This window comes from Xenopus tropicalis, chromosome 4, assembly GCF_000004195.4.
Source record: "Xenopus tropicalis strain Nigerian chromosome 4, UCB_Xtro_10.0, whole genome shotgun sequence".
Taxonomy (NCBI): Eukaryota; Metazoa; Chordata; class Amphibia; order Anura; family Pipidae; genus Xenopus; species Xenopus tropicalis.
Window position 1 is genome coordinate 128,280,126 of NC_030680.2, and position 20,098 is coordinate 128,300,223.

Consider the following 20,098-nt stretch of genomic DNA (forward strand, 5'->3'; position numbering starts at 1 on the left):
GCGGCTGGGCAGCATTTCGCCCATAAAATTCTGCCACCCTAGGTCCGGGCCTTTGTGGCCTTTGTACAAATCCGAGCCTGCATAACATCTTGCTTTGTGTTCTGAGGTATAATAAACAGGATTGGGAAACTCTAGGAATTTAGATGATCTAAATCTCTTGCGCTCCCCTGTGCAACTTTTGTACAGTTTCTGTGTTAACAGTTCCCTTATCAGCAACAATCACAATGAAAGACCAAGCCATGGGAAACACTGAATTTTCTTCTGCCTCAGGCTGCATTTCACCTAACAGGTGACTGGGGAGGTCCTGATGTGTTGATCCCACCCAGCCTGCCCCACCCATGCCAAGACTGAGGTTTATATACAATCTGAGTGAGTGCAGGCAATGACCTCCTGCTAGGAACAGAATGAAGGTTGCACTCTGCCTTTTTGCAGCCCTTCTGGTGAAGCTGGCATGTACCCAGGAATCCACAAACACAACTGCCCCCCAAGGAGGTAAGAGAACTGTGTAGAACTGTTCCAATATACTAATGTTGGGGTGGGGGGGGGGCTTGGTAGAAATAGAATTGGTTGAGGCAGTAACAATATGCCCAGTTCCTAGATACGTTCAGAAGGTGAAGAAAAAAAAATATTTTTCCTTTGTGGATAGAGCAATGATTTTAAATAAAAACTGGCAAAAAGAAACAGAAATTAGCCCCATTAAACACATTTTAATTCTTATTTTATGTACCTTTGACTCATGTAGACAGTTCTCAGGTGGTTTGTTTAAGAGGCTCCAGGGAATTTGAGAGCATTGACCCAACGGCACCTTCCAGACTCACACAAAGGCTTCTTTGTAAGGAAATCTGGCTCTGTCTCTACAGTACAATTACCTTTTGGATTACGCCGAAACCTTCTGCATAGTCTGAAGAATAGAAATTCCTTCTCCATTTCAAATACTTTGAAATATAAAGATTCAAATGGGAATTGTACTCTTATTAGGGCACACTCTCTCTCTTGTCTGTATCCAAACATGATGCAAGGAAATCTATAGCCCATTTTATTCCTCCCTCTGTGCTCCTACCGATATTTAGACTGCCAGGCAGATTTCCTAATACAGAGCAGGACACATGTATTATTGTCTGATTCCATTGCCCCTTTAATAAGGAAAGGTTAGGAAAGGTGCTACAAGAATATACATTTATGCCCTACAGCAGGGATCCCCAACCTTTTTACTCAAGAGCCACACTCAGATGTAAAAAGTGTTGGGGAACCCCACAAGCATGTAAAACCTTCTTTAGGGGTGCCAAATAAGGGCTGTGATTGACTATTTGGTATCTTGCAGGAGGCTCTGTTTGGAGTACAACTGTGTCTCTGGGCTTCCAAAACTTACCTCCAAGCCAGATATATAAAAATGGGCATCTACTTTGAGGCAACTGGTAGTAACATCAAGGTGGGCAATGAGCAACATGTTGCTTGTGAGTCACTGGTTGGGGATCACTGACCTACAGGATGTCTTTTTCCATTTATACTGCATTAAAGATCTGCTCAAGAGGGTGTACTATTTCATGATAAAAATATTTGATTATGTCTTGTTCTATTTAGAGCTATTGATTAATTCCTGAATAGGGTTGATTCCCACTTTACATCTAGCACTCTAGTGCCATGGGTCCTGTACCTCGAAGCAAGCACATGTCTGTTATCATTGTGTCTCTACATTATGCTTTTATTTTGCACGTTGAGCACAAAGATCAAGCAGATATTTTGCCTGATACACTTACAACTAAGGTGTAACAAAAAATCAGCCAGACACTGCAGTCTTCCAGGGGCCCAGGAATTCCTAGCGTGTACATAACTTCAAAATCTTTACATTTGATGAAAGCCTCTCTATTCTCAGCCCATCATATGGTTTCTCTGTTGACTGACAATGGGGCAATTTCAAAGCAAAGCCACTCTGATATGTTTGTGAAATTAGGGGTTGAATTACCCATGCATGGCACTTTGAGTATGAGCAAATAAAGCATTGGGGAAGGGGGAGGTGGGGAGTGGTGGGAGAACAGAGAAACAATAACAATGAGCACAGTGCTTTTAACTGTCTATGTGACCACGACAATAAAGAGAAATTTAAAGCCATCCAGGTAAAACTAAACAGCTACTTTGGAGCAAACAAAAGCTACCCTTTTGCTCTTATTAAAAAGTTATACTTTCTGTTTGTAAGGGCAGTGAGATGGCATTTCGGGAAGATTAGTCGCCTGCAGTAACGAAGATTTATCGCAGGTAACTAATCTTCCTGTGTGCCACTGCCCTTAGCCCTAGACTTTTTATGTTACCTACAACCTTAGCACCCATGGCACACAGGCCTGGCTGTGTTGCGAAAGATACGCAATTTGTGTTCGCAAAAACGTATTGTAAACTGCCTAGAAACTTGTGTATTAAGTGAAATACAATGCAGTGAAGCTTGAGCGGGCAGGCAGGGGGCAAACCCCACTGACCAACATTGAATTAAAAACTTAAGGTAAATTCCACTGCCCCCAGTGAACTGACTGACTTATTAGCACATTAATTAACTATTTATATGGACTGGTTATTATAGAATAACATGAGAAATTTATTTTGGGATCTATTTACTGAATTTTATGAGCATTTTCTACATTAGCTTTTCAGCAGGGTAATGGCTGATTTTTGGGCCCCACAGGAACATCATTGGGCTGACTAGTTATTGGGCCCAAAACTTTACATAGTTTATGTAACCTTGTGCAAAAACCTCACATAATTTCCATATGAAGCAATGCCAGCACAGAGCAGGGTCGGAAGGATTGTAGGGTTTAACCTTAGGGCAAACTCCACTGACCCACAATAAACTGACTGTTAATTAGCACGTTCATTAATAGAACTTTTTCTATGAACTGCTTATTATAGAGTTACATCAGCTGTTTATATTGCACACACGAGGGGCATGGGCAAAATTTTAGTACTGCGTGCTTGTGTTTATGGGAGGCCCATATAAATAGCTTGTGCGGGTCCACAAATTTTCTGATAGCAGCTCTGCATGCAAATGTTGTTGGTTATGTAATAAAAGGCACTAAGTTTGCCCAGGAGCAGTAACCCATAGCAACCAATCAGCAGGTAAATCTACTGGTTACCTGTTTAAAGCAAATATCTTATTGGTTGCCTTTATAGAAGGTAATATGTGAATATTGGGAGAACAATCATTTAGTTTGGCTTTACCAATTAGCCACCCTAAGCTTTAATTGGGTTACTTTCTGTCCAGTTTGGTCTCTATAATTTACCTTTGTTTTCTCCCAGATAAAGCTGGCGTTTGCCCGGACACAAATCTGTCTCTTGGAATATGTGGCAAAGAATGTAAAACAGACACAGACTGTGACAGTAATCTCAAATGCTGCAAGACGGGATGCGATGGTCTCCAGTGTCTAGAGCCAGATGGTAGGAATAAATCTACAGTCTGTTTCTTCTGAATATTCAATATTTGGGATTCTCCGATATCATTGTACCCATTCATAGTGCTCTGTAATTTACATAGTTTAGTCTTCTGCAGTTCTGCCGCAACATATCATCCAAACACGTTTATTTTTCTTTTAGAGAAACCAGGAAGTTGTCCCAAACCTTCAAATCAGACGTCCTGTGAAACAACTGCTGACTGCAAATCTGACAGCAAATGCGAAGGACACTTAAAATGCTGCCCTACAGGCTGTGGAGGTTATGCCTGCCATCTCCCAATAGGTAATTCATTTGTAGACTAAGGCCAAAGGGACTACTTTGCTGCCATATTCCTCCTGAACATAAAGGTTAGTGTAGCTGAAAGTGTTGCCTCAGTATTTAATTTTTTTTTATAGGTTTCTACTGAGGCATAGCCCAGTGATCCCCAACCAGTGGCTTGTGAGCAACATGTTGCTCCCAGTGGCCTCTAAGTAGGTGCCCATTTTTACATTTCTGGCTTGGAGGCATGTCTTTGAAGCTCAGAGACACAGTTTTACTCCAAGCAGAGCCTCCTGTAGGCCAGCAGTCCTTATGGGGCTACCAAATAGCCAATAACTATCCTTATTTGGCATCCCCAAATAACTTGTTCATGCTTGTGTGGCTCACAAGTAAAGGTTGGGTATCATTATGTAACACTGTGGTCTAAGAATAACCCAAAACCTGGATTTTATCCTGACATTATCCCCAAGATGGACCAGGGTCTATTGATACTGCCATAACTGGCAGTCCATATGTGCTACCTTAAACTTTATGTTGCATCAAAGAAGTTGTCTGTCCTCTTCTAGAATAAGGATAATTGACAAACATTGTTGCCGTCCCAATTCCCTAATAGCAGAAACTAAAGGTGGCTAGGTTGAATGGTAGACTTGGATGGTGAATGTTTAATAGCTTCGAACATGAGAGATTAATAAGCTGCAAAACCGTAGCTGATTTTTTTTAGGGACTGCTATTTAGTTGTAATGTAGAATAGCTGAGAGTAAACACCATGATAAAATACTGGACAAATTATTTCGTCACAAAAGTGGCAGGGGTCCCCGACCTTTCTTACTCGTGAGCCACAGTCAAATGTAAAAAGACTTGGAGAGCAACACAAGCACCATAAAAGCTCATGGAGGAGCCAAATAAGGGCTGAGATTGGCTATTAGGCAGCCTCTATGCACACTATCAGCTTACCGGGGCTTTATTTGGTAGGAAATCTTGTTTTTATTCAATCAGGAATTCAAAAATAACTCCCTGGTTTGGGGGCACTGGAAGCAACATCCAAGGGGTTGGCGAGCAACATGTTGCCCCTGAGCCACTGGTTGGGGATCACTGGGATAGGGGAATGAAACCACTGTCTCTGAACTACAGTGAATACTGTTGCTTCTAGAATAAAGGATATTGATTCCCATTAACTGATCAGATAATCTTCCTTACAAGCCCCTTCAAAACAATTTGAACTTGCCCACAGACCTGAACTGGGATTCAAAATAGGCCCTGGTATTCCAAGTACACAAACATCCCCCCGCCAGCCCACTTAATAGAACAGTGGAGCTGTTTGTTCTTCAAGGCACCAAATGATTATCCATTTAACCATATTTTAGTATATAACAGTAGCCAATAAAAGGGTTTTCTTATCTAATTGTTTCTGGCCAAACACCACTGTGGCAATGAATACATATGATCCAAACAAGATCTATGAGAAGCTGTAATACAAGTATAGGGTCTATTGTCTGGTAACCTGTTATCCTTAAATCTCTGAATAATGGAAATAATGAAAATCTCCCATAGACTCCTTTTTGAAATATTTCACATTTTACAAATGATTCCCCTTTTCTCTGTAATAATAAAACAGTACCTGTACTTGATCCCAACTAAGATATAATTACCCCTTATTGGGGGCAGAACAGCCCTATTGGGTTTATTTAATGGTTAAATGATTCCCTTTTCTCTGTAATAATAAAACAGTACCTGTACTTGATCCCAACTAAGATATAATTACCCCTTATTGGGGGCAGAACAGCCCTATTCGGTTTATTTAATGGTTAAATGATTCCCTTTTCTCTGTAATAATAAAACAGTACCTGTACTTGATCCCAACTAAGATATAATTACCGCTTATTGGGGGCAGAACAGTCCTATTGGGTTTATTTAATGGTTAAATGATTCCCTTCTCTCTGTAATAATAAAACAGTACCTGTACTTGATCCCAACTAAGATATAATTACCCCTTATTGGGGGCAGAACAGCCCTATTGGGTTTATTTAATGGGTAAATGATTCCCTTTTCTCTGTAATAATAAAACAGTACCTGTACTTGATCCCAACTAAGATATAATTACCCCTTATTGGGGGCAGAACAGCCCTATTGGGTTTATTTAATGGTTAAATGATTCCCTTTTCTCTGTAATAATAAAACAGTACCTGTACTTGATCCCAACTAAGATATAATTACCCCTTATTGGGGGCAGAACAGCCCTATTGGGTTTATTTAATGGTTAAATGATTCCCTTTTCTCTGTAATAATAAAACAGTACCTGTACTTGATCCCAACTAAGATATAATTACCCCTTATTGGGGGCAGAACAGCCCTATTGGGTTTATTTAATGGTTAAATGATTCCCTTTTCTCTGTAATAATAAAACAGTACCTTGTACTTGATCCCAACTAAGATATAATTACCCCTTATTGGGGGCAGAACAGCCCTATTGGGTTTATTTAATGGTTAAATGATTCCCTTTTCTCTGTAATAATAAAACAGTACCTGTACTTGATCCCAACTAAGATATAATTAATCTTCATTAGAGGCAAAATAATCCTGTTGGGGTTATTCAATGTTTAGATTATTTTTTCAGTAGACTAAAGGTGTGGAGGTCCAAATTACAGAAAGACCCCTTATTGGGAAAGCCCCAGGTCCTGATCATTCTGGATAACAGATCCCATACCTGTAGTATGATTCCCGCATTGTAAGGCTACCTCCTGCTCATGGGTTGCTAAAGCCGCAGGTGCAAGGTGGGGGAAGCCTGATGACCAATTAAATAACCAGAATTGTGGGTGAAGATGTATTTGCTCTCTTGATATTTGTGTTATTTGAAAAGTGCTATAAACTTGTCATACAGCAAGGTGTACCCTGATGAAAGGTTAACCCAAAAAATTGTGAATACCACTGGAATAATAGTACTCACTAGCACATCCGCTGACAGTGGATGAGAGAGACAAAGTGAAAATGGTGATGGAGAATGATATTAAAATAATTGCAGACATAGCAGCAATTGATGAATCAATATTAGGGATTTGGATACTGGGTACCAAATCTCTACCCTAAAATAGATGCTACTGGGCTGCAGCTTCTACACTGACACAAGGAACAGCTTTATAAAATATTTAAATAATTACTAGTGTGCTTGGGATATAGCAGCCGTCACACCTTGTCCTGCCTAAATGTACAGCAAGTGAATCCCCTTGGAACGTTGTTCATAATGCTCCTTATTTCAGGAATGGACACACTCTGGCATCTAAAACTTAATACCACCCTGCTTCCAAAGAGCAAAGGAACGACAAATGACTCTTCTCTGTTCTTTTCTACAAATAGCAAAATCAGAAGACTTTCCTCTTCTTCTTCTGATTTCTGTCAGGCCGATCTGCACAACTGACCAGCAGGTGGCGCTGTTGTTCCAATTTCATTATAGTAGCAGTGTAAACATTCTAATATATTAAAAACTAGGAACACAAATGTATACATTGCAAAAGTTCTCAGATGAAATTATACTTTTACATTAATCTGGTTGGGGGGGATATACATTTTCTTTAAATGCAATCTGGTTACTAGGACTTAATTACCCTAGCAAACAAACAGCAGTTTGGAAGTTAGAATGGAAATTGAATAGGAGAGGTCCCGAACAGAATGTCATAAAGAATAACAATAAAAGAAGTCTCACAGTCACGATTTTTGGGTTAATAGAGAATTAGCATCTCCAGCATTTTCAGTTGCAAGCCATACAAAAGTTTATTTAATGAAGAATCTGTATGCTATATAGGCATGAAATGAATAATGCTGGTTGGCTTCTTTTGCTATGCATACAACTTGAATCCTCCTCTGACCATGCTGTTCTGTTACTGCCTGATCATAACAAATTCCCTTTCTTCCTATTCCTATGTAGAAAATCCTAGTGCCCTATGTTTAAATAAGTTTGTTAAAGGATAAGTAAACCTTAAAAAAATATTTAATGTAAAAATGTTTAGGACGCTTTTCTGTGCACTTTTGCAATTTACATTATTTATTTAGTTTCAGAGCTATTTAAGTTTTTATTAACTGGCAAAATAATGAACTTTGTAACAACAGAGCCACCTGCTGGTCAGTTCCTGTAACTGTACAGTCAGAGAGATACAGTATATGTTCAGAAGGGAAACAAAGAAATGATCTGACCATGCTCTGCTCAGGAATGAGGTGGGAAAGAGCAACATCAGAATACTCCTTTGTTTCCCTTCTGAAGTTACATCTCTCTGTTTTTACAGTTACAAGAACTGACCAGCAGGTGGTGCTGTAATTATAAAATTCATTGCAATAGTGCTTAGAAAAGTACCCTGAGTTTACATTACATTTTTCATGGTTTACTTATTCTTTAATGGGCAAACTGATTTAGGGTCACTGAAAACTTACTTTACTGCTCAGTTATGTGTAATAGAAAGGGTTAGTTCCCATTCAGTTCTTGCACAAACACAGGTCTGAGTTAAGGGGCACTCATATTATTATGCAATACCCAGACTCTCCTAAATAAACACTCCAATGTCTCTTCTGATTGTTGTTATTCACAGAGCTGAAGGAAATAAGTGCAACCTAAGCACAGACTGACGGTAAAGAACCAAGTCACCTGATTGCTACTAGATGATCAGCGGCTCACCCCTTCAGGATAACCAGCTTTATTGTACAGTTAATGAATAAAAAAAATAAACTTCCTGTTATATTTTTTAATCCATTCCAGACTTTTGAAATAATTGAGAATATAAATACATTTGCAATGTGGTAGATGTTATCTTTTCACTTGTGACATCAGAGAGATGTGCAGATATGAGCAGGGTACTGTGGGTGGCAGTAAGGCAGAATTTGCCCTGGGCACCTTCTTCATTTGAGCTTGAATATCTACACAGGGGTAATAGGGTAAGCAACAGAAGACTTATAAATGCCATCTATCCTTTCTATAGACAAGTAGACCAATAAATGCCATCTATCCTTTCTATAGACAAGTAGACCAATAAATGCCATCTATCCTTTTGTATAGACAAGAGCAAGCATTAAACTGTGCTTTGATTGGGGCAGGTCTGTGCTATAGTTTTGCGCTGCCCTATCATAAATGAGTCTTTGGTATTTTATCTTATGACTTGTTCAATATTTATTGATCTAATTATGTGTTCTGAAACCTGATACTTTTTTTTAAGCTCACAACAACTAGGGATGCCACTTTTCAGGGTTAATCTTACCAGCCTGCAGTGGCGAGGGTTGAGGTAGGGTTGGCATCTTTACTGCTAAAACTTTCTGGCTAGCATTGGTGACCACATTGGGGTGTAAGAATGTTGTCACAGTAGAGTGACTATGACATCACTGGGCATGGAATGGGCAGATCAGATCCTTAACACTAAGTGCCATGGTTAAATTGTCAGCTGATTTGTAATAAAGGCCAGGCCCTGGCCCTAGCTCGCGAGTTACCGGCTAACAGGCTAGGCCAGTCAAATACCACCGGGTGGCAACTCTTTCAACAACATCTGCTGACAGATTTAACCTGCTCTAAATGGCGCATTACAGCATAAATCACTTTTTTTATTGGTATTTTATGAGAAATGATGAAAGCATTCCTTTAGAAAGAAATACTACAGAATGCCACACAGTACAAACACACTCTTTGACTATTAAAGTGAATCCATAAACACAAAACTATAAACACTCCTTAAAAATACATTTGAGCTTTAGTAAAATGAAGTACTTCATCAAATCACTCCAACTGAGCAATGTCTCCTACAGGGTGCAGAGGCTTCCTACTGCCCCATGCCCAGTGGGGATATAACGCTTCCCACACTGCAGCACATGCCACTGCCTCCCTTTCATTCTTTTTTTCTGTGTTTTTTTTTTTTTAATCTGGGGTTTCAGAATGCCAATGTCACCTTTCTTTCTCCTCAGCTTCCCAGACTTGCGGCTATCCAGCTGTGCCCTAGAAATGGTCCCTCTGCCTGTCCCTATCCCAGTCAATGCATGCCCAGTACAGCCTTTGCACGTGTCAGTCTCATAGGACAGTGGTACCTCCCTCCCCTTCGGCTCCACCGCTAGATTAACTCACGAGTGTCTAGTGGCAGGCTGGGGGGGGGGTATTTTTTTTTTTTAAAAACATCATGTTTAAAGGAACAGTAACACTAAAAAATGAAATAGCTTTAAAGTAATAAATATATAATGCACTGCTGCCCTGCACTGGTAAAACTGGTGTGTTTGCTACAGTAACCCTACTATAATTTATATAAATAAGCTGCTCTGTAGCCACGGGGGCAGCCATTCAAGCTGGAAAAAAGGAGAAAACGCACAGGTTACATAGCAGATAACAGATAAGTTCTGTAGAATTCAATAGTGTTTTATCTGTTATCTGCTATGTGCCTGTGCCTTTTCTCCTTTGAATGGCTGCCCCCATGGCTACATAGCAGCTTATTTATATAAATTATAGTAGGGTTTCTGAAGTAAACACACAACTTTTACCAGTGCAGGGCAGCAGCACATTATATTTTAGTTACTTTTATACACTTTCATTTTTTGGTGTTACTGTTCCTTTAATATGTAGGCACCTGTGAACCACCACCCCAAAGCTGTTGCCCTAGCTGCATGTCTGAAGGTACCTATTATAGAAAATATGGCACTGCTCTTATATGTCCTTTCTGCTCTGCCATTATTATTTATATAGCATTGGCACATTTCTGCAGTGCTTTACAGAGATTATTCACATTAGTCCCTGTCCCAGAGGAGCTTACAATCTAAGGTCCCTACCATATTCACACGCTATGGTCAATTTAGTTAGAAGCCAATTAACCTGCCTGACTACTGCTAACAAAGGTGGAAAGGTAGGGAGTTGTATATAGGTAATCTAATTGTCTAACCCCCCAGGGACAAAATATGAAGAAGCTTTAGGGTAATGTCCCACAGGAAGATTAGTCGCTCACAATACATCTCTACTACTACGTGATGTGTAGGCCTTTCCAACAGCAATTCCCTTTATTGCCAGTGGAGCGGTTTTGGGGAGATAAGTTGTCCACAGTTGTCCCCCCCTTGCGACATTACAATTAATTTCCCTGCTTGCTCAAGAAATAACAAAAATCATAGTTGTTGTTTCTCCTTGGTGCCTGTTGATACTTCTGAAACCACAGCTCAAACCCCCATATGTATTAAACGGCAATAAGTTTGCCCAGTAGCAGTAACCTATAGCAACTAATAAGGTGTTTGCTTTTAAACAGGTGACCAGAAAATTCTACCTGCTGATTGGTTGGTATGGGTTACTGCTTCTGGGCAAACTTAGTGCCTTTAATTACAAAACCCCTAAAAAGTTCAAAATGTGGTTTTCTTGTCCTATAAATCTTTGCATTCGTTTTGATTGTAAGCTCTAATGAACAGGACCTTCTTTACTGTCCGTATATAATTTGTATGCATGTTTCATGAACACGCTTGTCTATTGTACAACACTGCAGAATATAGTGGAATTAATTTATTATAGTTTCACCAGCAGCAAAAAAATGACCTCCGAATGTAGAGAGGACAAACAGGGTCTCTTGGTCTAACTGCCTTAGTCGAGAACGAGGGCAATGCAAAATGCAGTTTCACCATAACGAACTGATGAGGCGGATGAATGCACAGCTACAAAAACCTAATTTAAAAAACATTTAATCGAATTAGAAATAAAACATTTTCAGTGTGCATGGAAATATATATTCCTTTGAGCACCGAGTATAAAGAAAATGACAATTAAGGCATCAGCAGATGTGCATATTAGAGTAAAAAATCAGATGCATGTTGCATAAAGTCAGGTGACATTTATAGAACTTTTTATAATCCCCCACAATAATACTTGTGGTTAGAAAGTCAGCCCTGCGTCGGCAGGAGAGCAAACTGACATAAATAAATACTATGGGAACAGTCTTCAGGTTACAGGGTGATAAATTAAAGTCTTTGGGAGAGCAGCTCAGCCCAGCTGAGAGAGGAGGCAGGCAGCATTATAAACGTGGGAAGCTCTGCGAGCTCAGTGCTCATGTCCCTGCCTGCTCCTCTGTGCTTATCCACAGCCGGGCATCCTCCACGTCCCTCCGGACCACCAGCAGGATCTCACAGGAGCCTCTTGAGATGCAGCCATGCAGAAACTCCCTGCAAACAGGAACAGGAAATGAGCTTTTAGTATGATGTAGACCGATTTGCAAATGGTTTAGAATTCCAGCACTTATCTGGTTGCTAGGTTCTAAATTACCCTAACAGCCAGGCAGTGGTTTAAATAATGGAATATGAAAGAGCCAGAATAAAAAGATGAGGAATATAAAGTAACAATAACAATAGTTTTTTGCCTGCTGGGGTCAGCGACCCCCATTTGAAAGATGGAAAGAGTCAGGAGAAGAGGAAGGCAAACAAATTCAAACACTATACAAATTAAAAAAATGAAGAACAAGTAAAAGTTGCTAAGAATTGCCCATTCTATAACATAATAAAAGTTAACTTAAAGCTGAACCACCCCTTTACTCTGCTGATTGCACTGCAATTAAAGAGATACTGACATAAGAAAGTAGACCTTTTATAACACTGTATTTTCATGCTATTTATAATTTTGCCATAAAGGTATTTCCCTGATGCTTTTACATTCCCTATCTGATCCCCCATGTTCCTCTATAAGGGGGCTGCCATATTTGAGCAGCAGATTAGAAGCTAAAACTGACAGGCTGACAAGGGACAGTCAGGTTGGCTGTCATATTTCATATGTTCATGTTGATATTTTGAAAGCTTTTTTAGTGTCAGTATCACTTTAAAACAAAAAGAATACAGGCCACTGGCTGACATAAATGACATCACTGATGTCATGACGCTGATAATTACTAGTGACCTTACTCGGCACTGATTAAGAAGATCCACGTTACAGGTATTTCATGCCTTTTATTTATGTATTAGTTTATAGGAGAAGACAACTTTGACATTCCTGTTCTTCAGGATGATTCAGGCAATGCACAATACTGACTGTATTGCCACTCCTACGCTATTCCAAGAACACTCATACGTTTACTGGACTCCTGGAATACCGTAACTAGATGATTTAAGTGGAGCAACACTGATCTCTATATCTATTCAGCACAAATGAGCCTTACTAACATACTTCCCAAAAGGCAAAGGAGCCATTTAACCACCATTATTTCAATGACGTCTAAATAGTTGCTGCCTGTGTTTGAATATACACATATATATTTATAATTATAGCACTACTGAAGAGTGTCACAAATATACACCGCAATTATAAAATAACTTCACAATGATGCCCTCTTTAAAGCAAAGAAACCATGATAAATCTCTGTGCCGTGCAAGGATCACAAGCTGAGAGTTATTCTCAAAGCAAGATGATCTCACTGTGGGTGGGGCGCCTCCATAGCATAGATATTTAAACCCATATACCTTATAGGGCTAACCTAACTGGCAAATCCCCCAGGCCTGGACTGGGAGTTAAAATAGGCCCTGGCATTTCAAGTACTCAAAGGCCCAAACAGACTTCCCCCCCCAGCCCAATAATTAGTGACTGTCTATGGCATCTTACAGCAGCCCCTCTGGCATTTGCCAGAATCCACAGATTGCCAGTCCGGGCCTGAAAGCTACAGCACAATAATGACACAAATTCACAAACTGGGAGCAATAAATACATTTAAAGTATTTAAAACTATTTTATAAAAGCAAACAAAAGGAATTCTGGGAATGAAAAAAAATCCCATTTACATGGGTTTATCCTGTAGGCTACAGCTCACCCACTGGGTTTAAAGCTGAAGCCAGGATAATAGCTGATCAGATTCCAACTACAGACCGATTTCGTCTTTCTTGAGGCTCATCAGTGTAGTGCAGGGTTTTCTGATCAGCTTAGGCAGAGTCACCATGTGGTTCTACAAACAAATAAATAAGGTTGAGGAGACTGCCTTTTGTTTGCTTTTGTCTGTATGAGGCAGTCTCCTCAACCTTATTTATTTGTTTTTAAACTATTTTATAGAAATGTCTATTACTATCCAGTCAGGTGTCATGAAATAGTAGATGGGTAATTCTAAAAGTCTAAACAGGTGTGCCTAGACTTTAGGTGTGTCTTTATTATTATTTTCAGCTGAAATAGTAGATGGGATGAAGATCATGAACAAATTATTGCACTGTTTATAAAGACAGTATCACAGCTTTATAAACAATGAATTCAGTTTGAGATGAGTGATAAAGGATTATCAGATTTCCTAGCTTTAGTATTGTTGGTTTAGTACGGACTTACTTTAACTCCTTTGGGCCACCAAGTTTGACTGGTGCTTTCAGCTTGGAGTCCAAGTTGTAGTAAACACCTTCGATCTGTCGCACAGCGATCCAGTGTTTGCGTGTGATGGGCAGGGAGAGGAATCCCAGAGAAACAGGAGATGGAATATTAAGGATGAAGCCAAAGATCTCACTTAGAACCAGACTCTCCAGGGATCTATCAAATAAAAAGACCTCCATATTTTAGTTTTCCATTTCATCATTAAAAAGCCTCTCTAACACCAAAGATAATATCAGAGGACTGCTAACCTACTTCCTGCTGTGCATGATGGGAGAAAGATGCATGTGTGAAGTCAGTGGGAGAGTCAGTTAGAGTAAATCACTATGAGCAGACCCTTTCAACCGGGGGATATACATTCACTTCAATCATGGGCAACAAGAGGCCCTATAGATGGCATGGTAAGTGGAAAGAGGCCCACCGCCTGAATAGAATCTAATACTACAGAGCTGATTAATAAATTCTGATGCTAATTCTATGGTTTTTGAGCTGCCATGTACTAATCTATATTATTTAAAAATCAGCCTTATATTGTGAAATTTATATTCTATAGCAGGGATCCCCAACCTTTTATACCCGTGAGCCACATTCAAATGGAAAATGTGTTAGGGAGCAACACAAGCATGAAAATATGTTCCTGGGGGTGCAAATAAGAGCTATAATTGGTTACTTAATAGTCCCTATGTGGACTGGCAGCCTACAGGAGGCTCTGTATGGCATTATACTTGGTTTTTATGCAACCAAAACTTGCCCCCTTACCAGAAATTTAAAATAAACACCTGTTTTGAGGCCACTGGGAGCAACATCCAAGGGGTTGGGGAGCAACATGTTGCTCACGAGCCACTGGTTGGGGATCACTGTTCTATAGTATATTGTGAGTGGGCCCCTTAGCTCAGGTAAGTGCCAGCAGCACAGAGCATGTGCAGGGAATCAGCAGAAAAGAAGATGGGGGGCTACTGGGGCATCTTTGGGGGCACAGATCTTCCCGCTAAAGGGATGTGTTTGCCTTGGACTGGTACAGAACCCAAAACATAATGTACAGCATTGCTGGCTTACTTCTTTAGTTAAGCTTTAGTTATTCTTTAATTAGCCACACACTGTGGCCACCAACCTCCGCTGTACTTTATCATTTACTACTAGGTCTGAGCGTGTGGGGCATTATTGTGGAGTGAGGGTTGTACAGTTCAGGGGGAGGCCTCTACAGGGGCCTAATGTAAACAGTTTCTTGTCCTTTCACTACAAAGGACAGTGGAATGCTGAGAGTTGTATCTGTACAACATCTGGGGGACCTCTGTCTGTCTTCAGTTGAAAAGGGGGCAAATTGTAACCTTATCCCATAAGCAACAACGGGTAAGGCTTGGGTAAGGCTGCAAGTCACAGTCAAATTCATCTGTGTAAAGATACATGTCATGGTACCTATATATAAATAATGCCTCATTTGTATACCAGCTACTGATCTATGCGAGGCTTCATATCTGAACTATTACACAATGTCCTTCTGCAAGGTTTCAACTTGATTTTAAGCTCCACAAAAAGAGTTAACAAAATGATTTTCCATACAATGGGTAGAGCGAAAAACAAAGTTTCCATCCACTCCAGCAGCCTGGCTCGGCAGACTCCCTGGCACCCGACTGCCTGGGCTCATTGGGACGCCTTCTTGGAATCATAACTATTCATTCACTAGGCTGCCGCTGTGCTATTTATTTCCTGAGGAGGTTTTTACCTTGCGTGCTGAAGCATAAGTCTTATAGAAATAAGGGTCTCACTGTTCTAAGGCACAAAAAAAAAATAAAATGCAAAAACTAAAATCTAGTTCTAACACGTTACGCTCATAGATGGGGCCTCCCTGTCTCACTCAGCTCTGCACTGGAAGGAAACTCCATCTCTCAGGGGAGGCACAAAGTGAAAAAAATGGAAGCCATCCGCTGCAGGTCTCTGTGCTCCTTGTCCATCATTCAAACTACATAGGGGCCCTGTACTTACTAATTTGTGAGTCACTCGAGCCATTTTGGGGTCCTGTACTTACCTCCTGCTTTATGGCAAGCAGTAGGGACAGAGCTGCTGTATGCCTGCTAACTTGACATTCGGCATCTCAAGCCAGATTTTCTATCTGTTACAAGGTGAAAAGCACAGCCAGACCCTGGGCAGATTTACTTTCTAAGTGAGCACTAGGGGGCACACTTTTAATGCACTACCAAAGGCAGCAGCTTAGATAAGCCTGGGGTTTGTTTATAAAGAGCTCCTTGCCGCAAATTGTCTCCAAGCATTGGAAGAAACCAGGAAGGCACAACCCTAATACAGGGGCTAAGGAAGCTGAAATGAATGCTTGCATTCAAAGCCAACAAGAAGACTTAGACATTTGTTGCAATTATAGAAAATATTGTATAATATAATGACTAGACTTTTTAGATGCATCTCACTAGCGAACACACACACAGCAATGGTGTCACTTTTGTGTAGCATATGTCTTGCCATAGCACTCTATAGTAATAGGGACTGGCTGAGTGAGACAAGTGAGCTTAGAGACAAGGAAAGGTTGAATCACCAGGAGGGAAAGTTGTTAAGAACCCATCAGTGTTCCTAGTCTCTCACTTATGACCCCAGCCTGGGGAAACCTCTTCTGCTGGGAAAGCAGAAGAGTATAGCAGCACAGTGCTCAGAGGAAAAGACCCAGGCATCTTTGGAACAAGGGAAGCGTTGGCCCTTGTTCTAAAGTAAGTGACTAGAAAGACAGGACCCCCCCCCCCCCCCACTAATTGTAACTGTTTCTTTTTACATTTTGTGATTTCCCTGCACTTTGTATGTGGTATTTCTATGGATCATTTCACATATTAATCAAGAGGTAAGAAAGTCAACCTCATGTGCCATCCTCTTTGGCAAATGTAATTTATTTTTTCAGGGATGTGAGCCATAAGTGTCTACATTATACAATCATTTTTCTGCCCTTAACCCACCAGTGACATTACAAATGACAGGGTGAGAAGTGCAAAATACTAAAAATGGAGGCATTTGTTATTCTAAAGCAGTGATCCCCAACCAGTGGCTCGAGGGAAAAAATGTTGCTCACCAACCCCTTGGATGTTGCTCTCAGTGCCCCCAAACCAGGTAGTTATTTTTGAATTCCTGACTTGGTGGAAAGTTTTGGTTGAATAAAAACAAAAATTTACTACCAAATAAATCCTCCTGTAAGCTAATAGTGTGTATAGAGGCTGCCTAATAGCCAATCTTAGCCCTTATTTGGCACCTCCATGAACTTTTATGGTGCTTGTGTTGCTCTCCAAGTCTTTTTACATTTAACTGTGGCTGACATGTAAGAAAGCTTGGGGACCCCTGTCCTAAAGGAACACTGACATGTTCCTGTGAAAATCCATAGGACTGTGTCAGTATTGTGGTGCAAAAATCTAGCAAGCCAAATGCCCCACAAAGCAGGTCTGAACTGGGATTCAGAATTAGTCCTGGCATTTCAAGTACACAGAGGCTCGAACAGCCCCCCACCAGCCCAATAAATAGTGACTGTCTATGGCATCTTACAGCAGCCCCTCTGGCATTTGCCAGAACCCACATATTGTCAGTCCAGTCCTGCCACAAAGCCACCCCAGCTCAGGGGCACCTACCTAAGCACAGCAAAAGGATCCTCAGCAGTTGTGTCAATCACACTGACCTGGGGTGGTGTGATCCTTCCATAGGCTGGAGTGCTGTTTTCATCTGTAATTAGCCTATGGAAGGATTGAGCCACCTCCTGTGTCTCCCTTTGCTCTCTGTCCCCTGCGTAATGAACAGGTATCACTGAGTTGGGGTGGCTTTGGGGGACTTATGTCTATACAGACTTTCATGCCACAACTATTTAGTATTACTGACATGGTCCTAAATTTTCATAGGGACCTGTCAGTATTTCTTTAAAGGGGTTGTCCACCTTTGAGTAAATTTTTAGCATAGAATGCTATTCTAAGACAATCTGCAATTGGTCTTCATTCTTTATTATTTGTATTTTTATTTTTTTTTAGTTATTTTACTTTTTGTTCTGCAGCTCTCCACTTTGTATTTCAGCAGCTATCTGGTTTCTAGGGTACAAATTACCTTAGCAACCAGGAAGTGGTTTGAATGAGAGACTGAAACGTGAATAGAAGAGAACCTGAATAGAAAGATAAGATATAAAATGTAACAATAAAAATAAAATGTAAGCCTCAGAGCAGTAATTATATGGATGCAGGGGTCAGTGACTCCATTTGAAAGCTGTTAAGAGTCTAAAGAGGATGCAAAATAATTAAAAAACTATAAAAAAAAATAAATAATGAAGACCAACTGAAAAGCTGTAGTCATTTTATAACATACAACAAAAGTTGGCGAACAACCCCTTTTAATGAAGTCTGTTGCCGCCACTCACCTTAATACACACTTGTAAAATGTTGTAGTAGGCTGTACAGGAAGTTTTAGTGTATACCATTGCAACTCCCTGACATAAGTATACAAGCTAAGCAACAAAAGTAGCCACGTGTCACTTCATTACCAGTAGACAGTCATTTTATTCAGTTTTCATGCTTTTAGTTCCAATATGGCCAACATGTTACTCTTACCTCCGTTTGTCCCACCAAACCGCTGCATAGTCCATAGTTTGAAGAGCTGCCATAATGACGTTGACATCGTAATTGCCGGTACCCAGAAGACTGCGGTGAGGGTTAATCATAGAGTTTGGAGCGAGTCTGAGACACAGAGAAAAGAATGTGTAAATAGGTAGCTAAGCGATTAATTACAGAGCCGGCTATATTTAATATCTGAGTCACGTTTATACATGCCTTATACCATAGTGGGAGGAACCATCTCAGGCAGTGTGCTATTCAGGCTAAGTACATACTAATTATTAATCACCACTCTGAGAGCTTTGTACTCCAGGGGCCCTTGGCTTCCATGCATTACTGTTGTTTATTTATCGAGCAGCAGCTGTGTAATGGGTAACAGTAGGATCACTGTGTCAGGCAGAGACAAGAGCTTTTAAGGCACCCACTTGGCAGAGCTGGGAATGCAAGACAAGCAATACTCTCTCCCCATACAGGATTGTTTTGCATTTAACTCTTGGCAGATGAACTATTAAGAGTGGCCTATGTGCCATCACATTCATATCTCTCGTATCCAAACTGCACCCCTCCAACTGACTTTAAACTACATTTCCCAGAATTCTGTGCTGCAAGTATGACCCCTCATTGGACAGTTATAATAAGGGTATAAGCTAGCCATGAATCAGCACCATAATTATTATTAACACACATATATATTTATTCTCTAAGATATTACCCAGTAATTTAAAGCAGGTAGGGGTATTGGCGTACCATGACTGCGCTGCGTCCCCTCCCTGTAAATCTATGGGGGGGGGCTTAGCATGAATCGCCAGGGGGCAACTAAGTTTAAAGTGCAAGGGGCAAGGGGAACTAATAAACAGCAAACACCAATCTGGGTCTGCTCTATGGCAGCTGCTGAATACAACAATCACACAGATTCCATACAGTGACTGGCCAGTACAAGAGGTAAAATGAGCCCTGATCAACAGAGCTAACAATCTAAACAGTTCAAGTGCCCCATGTTCCCAGGTACCTTAGAGCCACACACACCAAGCCACAGCATCATAGTGTCCCTTTACTGGATGAGGGCTATACATTACTCTTCTCACCATAACCTATAACCCCACTGTATCTCCCCCGCCAGAACAGTACAATGATGATGTATTTACACAGCCTATCTCCTATACATTCCAGCATGCCCCATTGGTCTCTCACCCCCGGCAGATCTCCTCAGCCCTCTGGTGACTGAACTCCGGTTTCTGCAGAAGGTTATTGAGGGCATGGACAGCGCACAGCTCCAGCCGCTGCCGCTCATGGAACACCGACTCGGTCATAACAATACCGGAAGGTCTGACAGGCAGATACTGCTGCTGCCGCTGCACATTGTCCTACTAGCTGGTCATGTGACAGGGAGGACGGAGTCACGTGGTTGCCTGTAAAAAGGGGCGGTGCGCATAGAGATGGGAGGAGTTATACGATTTGTGGAGAAGTTTTTGTGTGGCAGAGATGTAAAGAGAACCTGGAGTCCCCCCTACACCCACGC

General features: G+C 40.8%; 2 protein-coding genes across 2 annotated transcripts; one reads left to right on the forward strand and one right to left on the reverse strand.

Moving 5' to 3' along the window:
* The first annotated feature begins 346 nt into the window (after positions 1 to 346).
* wfdc2 (WAP four-disulfide core domain 2) lies at positions 347 to 8,430 on the forward strand. Its single transcript, XM_002935613.5, has 4 exons — positions 347 to 492; positions 3,283 to 3,420; positions 3,577 to 3,717; positions 8,268 to 8,430. The coding sequence occupies exons 1-4, from the start codon at positions 405 to 407 to the stop codon at positions 8,291 to 8,293; spliced, it is 393 nt and encodes a 130-aa protein (XP_002935659.1). The 5' UTR covers positions 347 to 404; the 3' UTR covers positions 8,294 to 8,430.
* A 2,915-nt stretch (positions 8,431 to 11,345) lies between these two features.
* josd2 (Josephin domain containing 2) lies at positions 11,346 to 19,931 on the reverse strand. Its single transcript, NM_001044464.1, has 4 exons — positions 19,771 to 19,931; positions 18,577 to 18,702; positions 13,967 to 14,161; positions 11,346 to 11,838 (listed from the first exon to the last, which is right to left on the reverse strand). The coding sequence occupies exons 1-4, from the start codon at positions 19,887 to 19,889 to the stop codon at positions 11,724 to 11,726; spliced, it is 555 nt and encodes a 184-aa protein (NP_001037929.1). The 5' UTR covers positions 19,890 to 19,931; the 3' UTR covers positions 11,346 to 11,723.
* Positions 19,932 to 20,098: the final 167 nt, after the last annotated feature.

What these genes read in the sequence shown, in the direction of transcription:
- josd2 (NM_001044464.1), bottom strand. Translation starts at nt 19,889, where the DNA reads ATGACCGAGTCGGTGTTCCATGAGCGGCAGCGGCTGGAGCTGTGCGCT. An exon ending in GCTGAGGAGATCTGCCGGGG is followed by an intron (nt 18,703 to 19,770) that starts GTGAGAGACCAA and finishes TCTGTGTCTCAG; the next exon opens with ACTCGCTCCAAACTCTATGA. An exon ending in GGTGGCCCAAAGGAGTTAAA is followed by an intron (nt 11,839 to 13,966) that starts GTAAGTCCGTAC and finishes TCCTGTTTGCAG; the next exon opens with GGAGTTTCTGCATGGCTGCA.
- wfdc2 (XM_002935613.5), top strand. Translation starts at nt 405, where the DNA reads ATGAAGGTTGCACTCTGCCTTTTTGCAGCCCTTCTGGTGAAGCTGGCA. An exon ending in CCAGTGTCTAGAGCCAGATG is followed by an intron (nt 3,421 to 3,576) that starts GTAGGAATAAAT and finishes TTTTTCTTTTAG; the next exon opens with AGAAACCAGGAAGTTGTCCC. An exon ending in TGCCTGCCATCTCCCAATAG is followed by an intron (nt 3,718 to 8,267) that starts GTAATTCATTTG and finishes TGTTATTCACAG; the next exon opens with AGCTGAAGGAAATAAGTGCA.